Here is a 15,615-nt window from a genome sequence, read left to right as displayed (position 1 = left end):
GTCCATACGAGTCATGCGCTACATTTCAAGTCTACCTTTCATGCAGAATTCAAAAGTGTCAACCCGCGCATCTTATCAAGTGGCTTGTTGAGCGTGTTACCGTGGAGACTTCACGACATCCACTGCGGAATCCACGCACAACTCGCCACGTGCCCCACCAAGAGCGAACCACATTACAGCGAACATGAGGAGGTTACCCATGTGACTCTACCCTCCTTAGCAACCGGGCCAATTTTGGTTGCTTAGGAGACCTGGCTGGAGACACTCAGCATGCCCTAGATTCGAACTGGTAACTACAGAGGTGGTAGTCAGTGCATTTACTCGCCAAGCTACCCAGGTCCCCACGGCAAGATTATTAAATAATGACTTTTTATTACTGGTCTGTTCCTCACACAAAGCTATCGTATATCTTCAGAAATCTACTAAATCTACTTGAAATGTAGGACTGGTGATTTATCAAGTTTGCTATAAAATTAAGCAATATTGTGAATATCGTAATGATTGTAGTGCACTTTTATTTGGCCACAATATTTCTAAAAGAGTGACTCATTTCATGATCCTTCTGGTATTTGACAATATTGTCATTTGTGACTACTAAACCGCAATTGGCTGCATTTTAATTCAATGTATAGATGGTATCTGTGTGCTTCAGATTGAACAAGTGTTCTAATGATATGCTGTTTTAGCGTTCTCAGAGGGGTTCGTGTGCATTGTGAAAGCAAATATACTGCATATTCATGCACTAGGGCAACTGCAAACATTTGGAAGTGCTACAAAATTATACAAATCTAAAAACTGAACATGATATCACAGAAAAGGATCATGTGACAGCGCTTCAACAGATTTGTCATGAGAAACACTGCCCAACTGAATAATTTCACACACTTTCAGTTTTCTGTCAAAATAAAAGCTCAGAGTGAAGGTGGAGTAAATATGTAAGTACAAATGTATCGTTATTGTACAAAACAAATATAATCCTCATAATAATTAATATTAAACAATATTTCAGTATAATAATTGTATAATAATAAAATTTAACATGTCTCCAAAAAGTGAACGACCTTCTTTTTTAAAAAGTGAGTACAAATATATGTAGGCAAATGTTGTTGCATTAACGCATCTAAATAAAAATGATTACATGTTGTTTTTGCGTAATTTAGTGAAAACCATAATTTTTTATTTCAAGCATTATATTTTTTATCTACTTGACTACAAAGGCTGATTGATAGAAATGGTAGTTCCTTTGATTAAAAAAAAAGTTTAATGTAATTTTAGAGCAAATACATAAATATCGAGACGTATATTGAATATCGTCAATAAGCTTAAAAATATCAATGTAAAACTATTGTAGCCATATCACCCAGCCGTAATTTAATGGTGTTCTTTTTTTATTTTGTCAGATGTAGTTACTATGGAAGTGTGTGGTCACTGTTACAGCCTTTAGATGGAGATTATTCCATGATGCACATGGAAAAACCTCCAAGCCACACACTACTAGTCAAAGTGTCCACTATGCAAATGAACATTTATGACATCACAATCAGAGGTAAGATCAGGGTAAATACTGTATCAGATGAACTCTATTCAAACACAATCTCTATCAGCAACTCCCACGACACAGGAAGACGACTTCAACTCTACATGTTTTCTGACAGGGCTCTAAATCACTAATGGTCCTAAACTGACAGTTTAGACATTGTGACTCACAGCTGGGCGTCTGCGTGTTCTACGGCTACGCTTATGGAGGGTGGAGCCTCGCATGGACCTGGGTCTCTGTGGACCAGAGTTAAAGAGCACTGACATGAAACACAAAAGGCCTTCAACTCTCTTCCATGGCCTTCGAAGTTGACTACATGCTGATGTTGTCTTTAAGACCTTCTGGAACGTTCCTACTTATGATCTCAATTGGTGGTTGGAATTAAGATGTGATGCGATGTGTAAGATGTGTTGTAATTATGATGTGATGGAAACAACGGACACATTAAGGGGCGTTCAGTCTGAACTCATTCTTAAAAAAGAAAAAAGAAAAGCTTGACATAACAACAAATGGAACGAATGGTCTCGACTCGCATTTTTAAATGCATACATCGGGTCTTTAGTGACCCATTCCACCTGCTTTACTTCATACCACTTCTTTAGTACTCCATTACCAAACAATAATAATAAAAAATATATATATATCGTTCTATCATTTGTTGCATCATCTCTTTGATATATGAAAAATAAAACTCTAAAAATATAACTATTCTAGAATATAATAGAATAATCTATTCTATTTTCTAATTGTCTTAAAAATGCTTTTTACACTTTCTGGGCATTTTTGTAGATCCATTTTTAAAGATATAATTGCAAGTCCTTTAAGACCCAAAGTAATAATGTTTGCCAAAACAACCATCCATTTAAGAGTTAAACTGACAATGCGGCAATCATGCACGAGATGTTGAGGCATTTGCATATTTCTTTCATTTACTAATGAACAAAAAACGCTTTTTCAGTGCTGGTGCTTGATTTTACCTTATTTTACTGTTCTTATGCGACCACAGCAAATTAAAAGAAACTTAGTTTGGTGGTTCAGGCCAATAGCCTAAACAGGCTAAAGAGCAGTATTTTCTGGCAATGTTGATAGCTATTCTTCATCAAGAGTACACAAAAGGTGTATAAACAAAACTGTACAGTCTGACTGACACATGACTGTGAGAGCTATTGCATAACATAGAGAAGCTTTGATGCTGTTGTTTTCATCAGCATTAAAGCAGTGTAGCTGCTCTTGGCATGTGCAGAATATTTGTTCCATTAACACAAGTACAGATCAATGCATTTGATCTCTCCCTGCTGCAGTTGCATTAATAATGCAACAGCAACAAATCCACTAATGTCATCATTTAATCTTGGAAATATGCAATGTTTATGTTGAGGAAATGTCTTAATAGAAATGATGCATAAGTGTAACATACCTCATTGAGGCAGTCCACGCTGGCCGTCCCAGAAAACTCCACCCCAGATTCTTGATACAAGTCACCTAGAAATACAACGAAATACATCTAAAAATAATGCACTCTTGTAATGTTTTGGATCATCAATTGTTTATTTAGTAAACACGGTGTATTAAAAGTCTGTGGAAATCTGCATATGAATGCAATGATTTTGCTAGATCTTGAATATCGCAATGATTTTAATGAGCTTTTTATTTAGCCATCAAGTCCTCTAATGACCATGTCATGTGTCTAGTTAAATGGCCATTCCTCATTTATTTATGACTCGTATGTGAGTTGTTTTAATAGTATCTCTGATTTAGTATTAATAAATAATAATTAAAAAGATGAATTTCAGTAAATCTGTTCACGCTATTCAATGTAGGGATGCACCGGTCCAATACCTGGATCGGTATCGGCTCCGATACGGAGGCTTTTAGACGGATCTGGTATCAGTCTGACAAGCCTGATCCAAATCTGATACTGTGTGTTAGTCATGTTTGTTACTGTCAACCTCAAAAAACAATGTAAATGAACCATAAAAACATCATTAAAGTGGTTCATATGACTCGTGCATTTTATTCAAAGCCACTTGAAGACGTGCGATAGCTCTGTGAATCACAAAAGGCTGTGTTTTATAAGTAAATATATAAAATGCACACACAGTGTCAACGCATAAGTGAATGGCGCTGCTCTGTTTACACACACACACACACGCGCGCTATTTTTAGCCTTCATGCCGTCCGCAATATTTGAGCGCTATTCACGAATAACATCTCAGATGTAGATGCTCAATAGTCCGGTTAACTTATATGCATTTAGAACGGCACCATAGGGGCTTTTATTTTTTTTTATTTGAATAAGCAGCAAATTAAACTATTGTGAACTTGCCTACAAACAGACACATACAGGGCTTCCTGGAGAGTTCAGAATGTCAAAATAAAAGCATGAGGGTTTGAAAGTTAAAGGTGCACAATTGAGATATATTACGATTATAAAAAAAACAACATTTGTATCGGATCGGCCGATACTGAGATTTCCGATATCGGAAGAGAAAAAAGTGATATCGATGCATCCCTAATTCAATGCATCTATTTGAAACTCTGAATCAGTTATTTGTTTGCATAATCATTTAAGTCTTTGGCTTGCATTTAAATGACATAAATATATTAATGTTTAAGTAAAATAAATATATATTGTGGTGTATTACCATGTTTTGTTATATTGGTGGTGAACAACTTATTCTGGTCATTTAGGGAAAAACAGTGTTATAAACACGCCTTACTTTAAATTAACATTTGAATGTATTTTACTTCTTGCATTAAACATTTTGAATCTATTTGGCTACAATGGATGTTTGGTCGAAGTGTTGTTCTCTCTAATTGGGGAAAACTCAAAAAAATAAATAAAAGTGTAAGCAATTTCACAGCAAAAATATAAATGTTAAGATAAATGTCAATGTGCAAACTGTACAGCAGCCAGTGTTTGACATTGACTGTCACCTGGTCTTTATCAGCGCTAAATCTATATAGCCAGAAGGTTCTGTCCTTACTGAGTTCTCATCTCATTAACAGCTTGAAATTCTTTGTTATTACTTCTCTAAACCCCACAGAGTCAACAGGGCTTTATAACAACAGGGCTTTTTAATAGGAATAATCCTATTAAAGATGTGAAAACAGACCACCACCTTCCTCAACCCAGACGGAAAGATGCCGGGAGATTAATTCTGACAGTAACATGGGCAGGATCCTGTTTTAAAGTGCGACAGCACAGTTATACGGTAAATGGCCTGCACTTATATAGTGCCTTTTTAACCTTAACGGTATTCAAAGCACTTTACACTGTGACACATTCACCCATTCATACGAGGAGCTAGCCTGCCATTGGGACACTTCGGCATGTGGAGTCATGTGGGCCGGGATTCGAACCACCAATCCTGTGATTAGTGGCCGACCCGCTCTACCACAAAGCATCATAAAAATCTTGTGTATCATTAGTCCCAGTGCAAAAAATAGTCCTACAGTAATGATGTCACACATACCCTGGGCTTCCTCCGCTGTCTCGATTTTATCCATCAGGTCGTTAGAGCTCCATTTCGTGATCTCCTTGGCAAAGATGTCCTCGTTGTCAGAAAGGTCCTCTGTAAAATGAGTCGTCAGCTTTTAGTGAAAATCACATATTCATAAATATGTTTTTAAACTGAGGTTCTGAGGGGTCTCACACCTTTTGGTCACACCAACATCATTTGTGATTTAGAAATCATGTAAGGGTCTTTAATGATCATTGTATAAACATTTGAGCCACCTAAACATTTTAGAGCTCAACATAACTAGGAAAAGAATTGTAACTATGGAAAAATCCATGACTTCTTGGGAAATTATAGACTTAATGACTATTGACCAGGCCTGAAAAACACCATTTTAAAATTCTGTAATTTTCAAGGTTGTCTATGACCATGGGACCGTGGGATTGGTTTTGGTGGGACCGTGGGATTTTTAAAAAGATTATTCTAAAAAGTTCTTGAGGAATTTTATGATGTTTCCATGTGTTTACGAAGCTTCATAGTCACAATCATTATTAATACAGGTTTGGAACAACTTGAGGATAGATTAACTTTTTGGGTGAACTATCCCTTTAACATTGCTCCTGCAAAGCAGTATCACTTTTATTTATTAGATTTATTTGATATTTGATTAAGTATATACACACTCACCGGCCACTTTATTAGGTACACCTGTACATCTGCTTATTCATGCGATTACCTATTCAGCCAATCGTGAGGCAGCAGTGTAATGTAAAAACAAATCATGCAGATACGGGTCAAGAGCTTCAGTTAATGTTCACATCAACCATCAGAATGGTTAAAAAATTGATCTCAGTGATTTTGACTGTGGCATGATTGTTGGTGTCAGACGGGCTGGTTTGAGTATTTCTGTAACTGCTGATCTTCTGGGATTTTCACACACAACAGTCTCTAGAATTTACTCAGAATGGTGCCAAAAACAAAAAACATCCAGTGAGCGGCAGTTCTGTGGACATAAATGCCTTGCTGATCAGAGAGGTCAACAGAGAATGGCCAGACTGCTGACAGAATGGCTATGGTAACTCAGATAACCCTTCTATTAAATTGTAGTGAGCAAAATAGCATCTCAGAATGCACAACGTGTCGAACCTAGAGGCGAATGGGCTACAACAGGAGAAGATCGTGTTGGGTTCCACTTCTGAGCCTGCAGTGGGCCTAACATTTGTGTACCTCAGCAGAAATCTAGATTTGTCAGAACAGGCAATGTTTTTCCAATCGTCTACTGTCCAGTTTTGGAGAGCCTGTGCCCACTGCAGCCTCAGTTTCCTGTTCTTAGCTGACATTAGTGGTACCCGGAGGGATCTTCTGCTGCTGCAGCCCATCCACCACAATGTTCAACGCGTTGAATTATCAGAAATGCTTTTCTGCATAGAACTGTTGTAACGTGGTAATTTGGGATACTGTCACCTTCCTGTCAGCTTGGACCAGTCTGGCCATTCTCTCCTGACCTGTCATAAGCCGTTTTTGCCCAAAGAACTGTCGCTCACTAGATGTTTTTTGCATTTTGCACTATTCTCTTTACACTCTAGAGACTGTTGTGCATGAAAATCCGAGGAGATCAGCAGATAATCACTTTGCTCCCTATTCTGATGGTTGATGTGAAAATTAACTGAAGCTCCTGACCCATATCTGGATGATTTTATACATTAAATAAATCGCATGAATAAGTAGATGTACAGGTGTACCTAATAAAGTGGCCGATGAGTGTTCATGCTTTATATTTGTGACACAGAAAGTAAACAGAACGATATAGGCCCAGAGACAAAATATACATTTAGAAAAAAATGGTTTTTTTTAACGAAGAGTGTAATTTTCCATTATTCTGCACAACAGTGAAAACTCAAGAAGCATGTGCAATTTTCATTGCTCTCTGGAAAACTTTTTGTTAATCATCATTAAAACATGAAATAAAAATGTAGTTGTTATTTAATCTCAGTTAAAAAAATTAAAATAAATAAATAATAATTTAACCGTTTTTTCCCCTCTGATTATTTGTATTTTTTTTTTAAATCTAATTTTGGGGTGGGTGGCACAAACATTTGTTTTGTTTTTTTTCCCAAAGGGGGGCGTAACCTCATCTGAGTTTAGAATGATATGAAGGTAAGTAAATAATGACCAAAATGTAATTATTGGGGAATTATTCCTTCGGGTCATTGTTAAGCATTACCGTGAGCATCAAAGAACTCGTCATCTGTGCTGTCCTCAGAGTCTCTAGCGATGCTCTGCATGCGCCATTCAGAAATGCTGTGGCATGAAGGGCTTCCTGTGTGCAACACACAAATGATATACATTACAGAAGTGTCTGAAGTGTTCTCGAATTTATTATATAAGGTGAACTTACCACCCCTCTTGGAGGAGCGTGAAGATCTGGAGGAGGTGGACCACTGCTTGGTCAGCTCTCCTCGCGCCTGTAGAGTGTCCCCTTTGCTCCTCACCGTACCATCTGCCTCGATGGAGCTGATGGCCTCTTTGTTTTCGAGCTCTTTCTCAGGGTTGGTAACCGTGCCATTGTTCTCGCCGCTCTCTTCATTGCAGCTGTACTGTGCCATCTTCTGTGCAAGGGCCAGCTGGGTCTCCAGCTCAAGTTGCCGGATGTCCTCCATGGTTAAACCGTACCACTCATCCTGCCAGCACCATGCCTGTCGATGGGCACGGACCATCACCTTCCTCAACCCTGATGGAAAAATTATGGGAGATGAATTCCCACAGTAACAGGGTCAGGATAATGGAGTATTTAAAAGTGCCACAGCACTGTAATATAACACTCAATCAAAAATACTTATATATATATAATATATAATATATTGAGTATGACAGGAAAAGCATACAACAGGAAATTATATCACAGACAACCCCTAAGAAAGTCAGAAAGTCTGATATCTGATCATTTCACCTATTTATGACATGGCATGCTAAAACCATGCAAAAAGCTCATGATGCTAATGATTAAAAATATATATAAAAAAATTAAAATGTACCTAGAAAAATTATTTGGAACGTATTTTAAGATGTAACTCCACTGTACACTCAATGTGTGAATTTTAAATTGTATCTAACTTTTACACTATTTGGCATGTTTAAAGTCATTGCATTAAAATCTTTGGTATGAATTCTTCCGTTCTGGAAGAGAGAGAGCCACAATAAGAAAAAAAGCACTTAATTCACTAATGCGTTACTTTCCATAAAAATGTAAAGATGCAACATGATCAGGTTTTGAAATTAACACCCAACTACCCACCCAGTGCGGGTATTTCATGTGCAGTGGCGGGTACTTTTGCTCATCTGGCCGCCACTGTGGCGGGCGACTGTCTCAGAGTGGCACATGACAAGGAATGCTTTTTGTATATATCACCATATAGTTTTGTTTTTCTGTCAGGAAAATCAACAGTTTATTTCTTAAATTAGCCATGTGGTAGGGGTGGGCAATACAAGCAAAAATATAAAGCAATATTCTTGACATTATGGTAAATAATGATATATCATGATACACATTTTTATGGAAAATTTTTAACAAAAATATATAAATAAATAATCTGAAAAAATTACAAAAGCTCCTTATTTTATTTTATTTTTTCCCAAAGTAGTCTAATTTGTGAACTCATTAAATATATTTAGTAGTACATTTAACAAGTTCATTGCAATGAAAAAACGTTATCAATAAATAACTAATAATTACAAATTATAACATCTCTAGTCTGTTTTCAAAGCAAACAATGAGGCTTCAGCCCAGCATGATATCCGCTCATGCTTCTCTTGATTAAGATACAATATGTCACAGATAACCAGTCCTTCAAATAAATAATCTTGCTAATCAAGAGATGCAAATATGTTTTAAGTGTCCAGACAACAGCGTGGCAGACTAGGAAAATAGAAAAAATAAAGGATATCAGCCAAGGAAGAGAAAGAGGAATGGCATTAGATCACTCGAAAATTATCAGAGAAAGAAGCAAATAACCAACAATCAAAGTAATGAAAAAGATTAAGCAGACATCCTCTCCCATGTGCGATCCCAGTTTTGGGTGAACAGGGCACAAATGGTGAACAGGTTGATATTAAATCGAAGAATGAAAACCAAATCAATGCATCACTGCTATTTTTGGAGAACATTCTGAAAAGTGATGACACGAATCTTGATTTGTCCGATGCATAAAGTCTCTCTAAGGCCACATCAACACAAATCCATTTTCATTTCAAAACGCTTTAATTTGGCTACGTTCACAACTCACATCCAAACTGGAACGCGCATTCCTCTACCAAAATCAGACTTTTGAAAATAACCGTAGTACTTAAATCTGTACCCACATGTTGTATAATAAAATGAAACCCATGAACATTGTGCAAATGTCTGCACTTACCCACGTCGTGAATGAAGCGTTCAATCTTAGACTGCATGCCCCAGTAACGGAACTCCACTTTGCACAACTTGTAAGCGCACATGACGGGCATTGTGCCTGGGTTGTTGCTGATTTCCAAGATCCAGTCGTCGGACAGGGGGCCCCGCTGGGTTTTTACAGACTTGAAGAGTTTAGGATCCTCCTCGGCAAGGTACTCATGAGGGCCAATGAAATCTTTCACAATGTCAATGGGGTCTGTGAAAGACATTTGCTCCTATTAGTGATCACAGTTTTGGGGGAACAAGGCACAAATGGTGAACAGGTTGATAATGAATCAATTAATGGAAAACATATGAATGTATCACTGTAATGTTTTGAGCATTTTAGAGCAAATACATATTATTTTTAGATGCCAAATATCTACCAACCCTATTGTGGATGAACACCGTATTTTTCTATGGCAAATTAAATCATTTTTAAATGTTAAATAATAATCACTTAAAAAGGTACAAAAAAAATAGCTTTTTGTTTATATAGTTAGGGAGCTAATTCAAGGGTTGCTTTCAAAAAAGTACAAAAAGAAACATTAATGGAATTGTTAAGGAACCATATTTGTCAAGTTGAATCAGAATTAAAAACCGAATTGATGAAGAGTCCCTACGGTTTCCAACCCTACTCTTCTTGGTTTATTTACATTAATACGGTGTCAAAAAAATGACTTCTAACTTCACAGCTTCACACTTTGCAGGTCTTCGATGATTCACAGTAGCTGGTATTGGGCTGTCTCCTAACTCGCAGACAGGCATGTCAGCAGCAGATGGCCTCTAGGTGTCTCTGCATCATGCTAATGCAGGCACATGCTCCAGCCCGAAATAGAGTTATGTAACAGCATTGACAGGGCGCTTCCCCTGCAGTGTTTCCGTCTGTCTACATTCGGCACAGACAGCCTTCAGTACCTGTCCCAGAGTGCAGTGGCACTCTCCCACAGTGGCACATTACCCAACAGCGGTGTGGTAATATGTCAATGAGGTAACACGCTGTCTGAATTTTAAACACAGACAGAGGCATGACACAAGAGCTCTTCCTGCTCATATATTGCTCGAGTGCGCAAGGGTCTGTCAGAGCTACACAAACCAAGAGCTTCTGAAGCAAGCAGTGCTCACGCGGTTGATAGTGTGCAAGAACGCTTTATCTAGATGCTGACTTGAGGTTTTGCATTTGAATATGAAGTATATGTTAATTATATGGAAGTATATTCATGAAAAATCTTTGAAACAAAAAAAAAATTGGTTTCATATGGTTGTATATTTAAGCTGTGAACATTTCCATTGAAAACGTTTCGCACAAAAGTTTCATTAAAAATTAAATAATAAATATTTACCTTCCAAAGTTCAGCTCCAAAATATTACCTGTTATTATTTAACAGGTAATATTTGGTCCATTATATTTCGCTTTGCAAACTTGCCTCTAAATTTTCAGTGGCTTAAATTTTACATCCACCAATTGCAACTCTCATGCAGAATAAAATTGAAGAAGGTGCAACTGTACCTATGTCCCGTTGTCTCTTCTCGTTAGAGGACATGTTGAAGACATCATTGTGGGTACCTGTGTCAGGCTTGTAGTACGTCTCAATATCGATGGAAAACTTTTCAACAAAGGGACATGTGTAGCTAAAGAACACAGGAGAGATTAACACCATTGACGTAATTTCATTACATCAACGCCGTGGATTATCACAACCATTCTGCGAGGTTCTCTCATCTTTACATAGGTCAGGTAAAGATACACATATCCTAAACCTTTAATAAGGTAGTAAAAGGTTATCCCCATTTACTTCCTTAATCTGACTTATTTTGGAGGAAAACAGGATATTCGTCCAGAATAAATATAGAGCAGGACTTGCTTGTGTCCATCAGGAATGACTTGGATCATGCAAAGTGGCCATTACATACCAGAATGAAGCCAGGTTGTAGGAGGAGAGGGTTTGAAAAGTAAAGCCCAAAGCATACTTTGGTTTTGACATGAACGCTTGGTGTCTGCATACTGTCGAACGTGCAGCCTTGCAAAGTATACTCCATTTACTGTGTGTGCATACGCAGGTGATTGGTGCATGCACACAACGACTGCTTTGAGATACTAGACTATTTCTCTTCAGGAGTTTAGATCCATAAAGATGTCTTTTTATTCTTTCAAGACTCGAGTTATACAACCGCAGGTATCTCCTGGCCTTCTCACACATGCGATGTTGACGTGCACATCCACTGTTGTTGTTTCCAGCTTTGTCTCTTGTTGTTTAGCGGTGATTACATCTTCTAGTGCTTCTTCGTGAGGGCAACGGCTCAACTGTAAGTGTTGCCACCTCGTGGACCCACTAATTGCAAATAATTCCAGGCACATGCGCATTTCACGCGTTTAGAGTACGTGCGGTTAGCAAAATCGTGTTACGCATGCTCGAGCACTCTGCTGATGACGAAATTCATGCATCCTGTATGTGGACGCTCCGTGTTCGTGTGTCTGACTGTAGTATACTTTAGGCTTAAAGTCGATTTAAAGGGATAGTTCACCAAAAACAAAATATTATTTTATTATTTACTCACCCTCATGATGCGCCAAGTGTATGACTTTCTTTCTTCACCAGAACACATTTGAAGAAAAATAGAAAAATATCTTAGATCAGTAGGTCCTTAAAATGCCCCTTAGGGGGGCCTGGGTAGCTCAGTGAGTACTGATGCTGACTACCACCCGTGGAGTCGTGAGTTCGAATCCAGGGTGTGCTGAGTGACTCCAGCCAGGTCTCCCAAGCAACCTAATTGGCCCGGTTGCTACAGAGGGTAGAGTCACATAGGGTAACCTCCTCGTGGTTGCTATTAGTTGTTCTCGCTCTCAATGGGTTGCGTAGTAAATTGTGCGCAGAGGGTATCATGAGCCTGCACATGCTGGGAGTCTCTGCGGTGTCATGCACAACGAGACACGTGATGTGCGGATTGACCGTCTCAGAAGCAGAGGCAACTGAGACTTGTCCTCCGACACCCGGATTAAGGTGAGTAACCATGCCACAACGAGGACCTACTAAGTAGTGGGAATTGGGCATTCCAAATGGGAAGAAAAAGTACTTAAATATTTCATATTTTTTGCACCAAAAGCTATCGTGTCATTTTAGAAGACATTCATTTAACAGCTGGTGTAGTATGGATGACGTTTAAACAGACTGTCTGTGATTTTTGGAGCTTCAAAAGAGAAATCTCCATTCGCTTACATTTTAAGGACCTACTGAGCAAAGATATTTTTCTCTTTTTCTTCAAATGTGTTCTGCAGAAGAAAGAAAGTCATACACCCCAGGGATATCATGAGAGTGAGTAAATAATGAGAGAATTTTCATTTATGGGTGAACGATTCCTTTAAAGGCAAAGCAAGTTATTCCAATAAGACAAAAGATTACAAAGACAAACTTTGTTTTATTGGGAATAACAGTCACCAAGGAATCATGCACAATAAGATCAGGAATGTTCATTAAGGAGGTAAATAGAAAGGAAAGAACTTGGGGGATAAAAGGACCTTTGACAGAATTATTTTGCACAAACGAGTCATGCAAAGACTAGGAACATGAGGGTTAAAAGTACAAAGGCTCACTTTTGATTTCATGTCGTCTATAAGACCAGTGCTATGAGGCTCCAATGTTAAAAGCTGTAATTGGTATTTATCGGAGGACTCTTGAAAGAGAGCCAGTTTGTGTATTATTATCAGAAAGTTAAGGCACTCACCGTGTGCGGGTGTAAGGGTAGGCGTTCCAGGATTCCTCCTCCACACGAAGAGCAGCTTTAGGCAAGATTGAACGGAACCAGCTGGGAATGTGTTGGCCGATGTGGTAGACCTTATGTGTGTACTGACCAGAGCCGCCCGGCCCATCTTTATATGGTCGGTTCTCCAGGATCTCCACCCCGCTGCCCTCGCCTTCGCTCTCTTCACGACTCTTTTTCTGGAGAGAGGAAAAGATCAAGGGTCAGGGAAACTTTGCAATGCTTATAAAGAGTCCTGGCAACAATTAAGAAAAATGTTGCACCATAGAATCCAAAACATGTTACAAAAAAAAATTTAAACAACCATGTTAAGATAAAATTGCACACTGTATTGATCAATCAGCATTCAGAACTGGAATTTTCCATTTTATAAAGGAGCTTAAAATATCTCAGGACAACTTTTTTACATTTCTATTTGAACTAATTATGTTGGCCTGATAAAGACTTTGTTTAGGGTTTATCTGAAATCCCTAAACAAGACCAAAATTATCAGTTGTAACTGCCAAGCTAAATCCACCAAACTTGGCACAGATTGTAGAAAACATTTCCTGTGTTAGGTCAGTTAGGATCACTATTTTAAGAATGTGAAATGTCAGAATAATAGTAGAGAGAATGATTTATTTCAGCTTTTCTTTCTTTCATCACATTCCCAGTGGGTCAGAAGTTCACATACACTTTGTCAGTATTTGGTAACATTGCCTTTAAATTGTTTAACTTGGGTCAAATGTTTTTGGAAGCCTTCCACAAGCTTCTCACAATAAATTGCTGAAATTTTGGCCTATTCCTCCAGACAGAACTGGTGTAACGGAGTCAGGTTTGTAGGCCTCCTTGCTTGCACACACTTTTTCTGTTCTGCCCACAAATTTTCTATCAGATTGAGGTCAGGGCTTTGTGATGGCCACTCCAATACTACTGCTGCACGATTAATCATATCGCAATCGCGATGTCAGCCTGTGCGATTATATGACGGCAAAATGCTGTGATTTTATTAAATAAATAAGTGCACGTGAGGACATGACAGCCCATTCTCTCTGAGAGCTGTTTGCCCATTTTCTACACCGCTAATAAAAAGATGACCAGTCAGTCTCAGTTTAGGGAGTGGCACGTGTGGTCATGTTATGTGAGTTTCCGGTGTGCAGCGTGGAAATCAGGTGAAGATGGATGCCGAGCAGACCGACACTGAACTGGTGGCCAGGAAAAATAACACAGAAACACAGATCACAGCATGTCGACATATCTTTATTTCATCTTTAATTAAAGTTCATATAATACGGGTGCGTGACATGTAAATAAACACAAACTCCAAAACTGTCATTCTCTGTGTGGTCAGAGCTGCTTCAACCAGTCGTGGAAGAGACCCAATGTGAGCGGGAGTCGAGACCGGGAGAGATATAAAGTTCTGCCGGGTGATGCGCACTCTAACACGGAGACTCTCGTCTCTCACCGCCGCTGTCTGCAACTTGCAACGTGTTGCATCATTGATGAGATCATCATAAGATCAATCTTATGTGAAAAATAACATTAAAATTACAACAACAATAAAATGTGTGTGTGTGTGTGTGTGTGTGTGTATATATTATACACACAACAACAACAGCTTTAGTGGTTTGAGTGAACCACACTTTTATATCCAGTTTCCTTTTCAAAAGAGTTTATAGAAAGTACATGTTACATCCTGCTTAAACTAAACTTATTTTCGTGAAAATTCGTATGTTCTTATTTATTGTTCTATTTTATTTAGGTGTAATATTGAGAAATTAACACGTTTACAGTAATGCAAAGATATTATTTAATTTTGTAAAAATATTTTAATTTGAAAACACTGTGTATTTATAGTTGTTGTTGCTCCTTTGTATGGTTGAGTTGAGAAATACACATTTCAGCATTATCAGTAATCTATTTGTGCATTTCCCTTGATAACCAAGCAACTTGACTCATGATACTATTTGTTTATTATATTGCAATCGCATATCGCAATATTAACCTCAATAATCGCAATATGACTTTTTTCCCATACCGTGCAGCTCTAGTTGATATAGAACTCGTTTTATGTGGATATAGATACGTGTCTACCGGTGTTCTCATAGCATCTTCACAAGGTTCTTTGCTGTTGTTCTGGGATTGATTTACACTTTTCGCACCAAACTACATTAATCTCTAGGAGACAGAATGCATCCCCTCCCTGAGCAGTATTATGGCTGCGTGGTCCCATGGTGTTTATATTTGTGTACTATTGTTTGTATAGATGAACGTGGTACCATTTTAGAAATTGCTCTCAAGGATGAACCAGACTTGTGGAGGTTCACAATTTTTTTTCTGAGGTCTTGGCTGATTTCTTTTTATTTTCTCATGATGTCAAGCAAAGAGGCACTGAGTTTGAAGGTAGGCCTTAAAATACATCTACAGATACACATCAAATTGACTCCTAT

General features: G+C 38.2%; 1 protein-coding gene across 4 annotated transcripts in view; it reads right to left on the bottom strand.

The window, feature by feature from the left end:
* LOC127635716 (membrane-associated phosphatidylinositol transfer protein 2-like) overlaps positions 1-15,615 on the bottom strand; it is a 75,293-nt gene that overhangs the window by 22,623 nt on the left and 37,055 nt on the right. For all 4 annotated transcript variants that reach the window (XM_052115941.1, XM_052115943.1, XM_052115942.1 and 1 more), the window contains exons 3-9: positions 13,151-13,365; positions 10,938-11,059; positions 9,411-9,644; positions 7,397-7,729; positions 7,223-7,318; positions 5,014-5,112; positions 2,955-3,019 (exon numbers count right to left, since the gene is read on the bottom strand). In XM_052115941.1, coding sequence (XP_051971901.1) covers positions 2,955-3,019; positions 5,014-5,112; positions 7,223-7,318; positions 7,397-7,729; positions 9,411-9,644; positions 10,938-11,059; positions 13,151-13,365 — 1,164 coding nt within the window. The remainder of the gene's footprint in view (positions 1-2,954; positions 3,020-5,013; positions 5,113-7,222; positions 7,319-7,396; positions 7,730-9,410; positions 9,645-10,937; positions 11,060-13,150; positions 13,366-15,615) is intronic.

Source organism: Xyrauchen texanus, chromosome 43 (genome assembly GCF_025860055.1).
Source record: "Xyrauchen texanus isolate HMW12.3.18 chromosome 43, RBS_HiC_50CHRs, whole genome shotgun sequence".
NCBI lineage: Eukaryota > Metazoa > Chordata > Actinopteri > Cypriniformes > Catostomidae > Xyrauchen > Xyrauchen texanus.
This window is presented reverse-complemented; position numbering and strand designations above follow the sequence as displayed.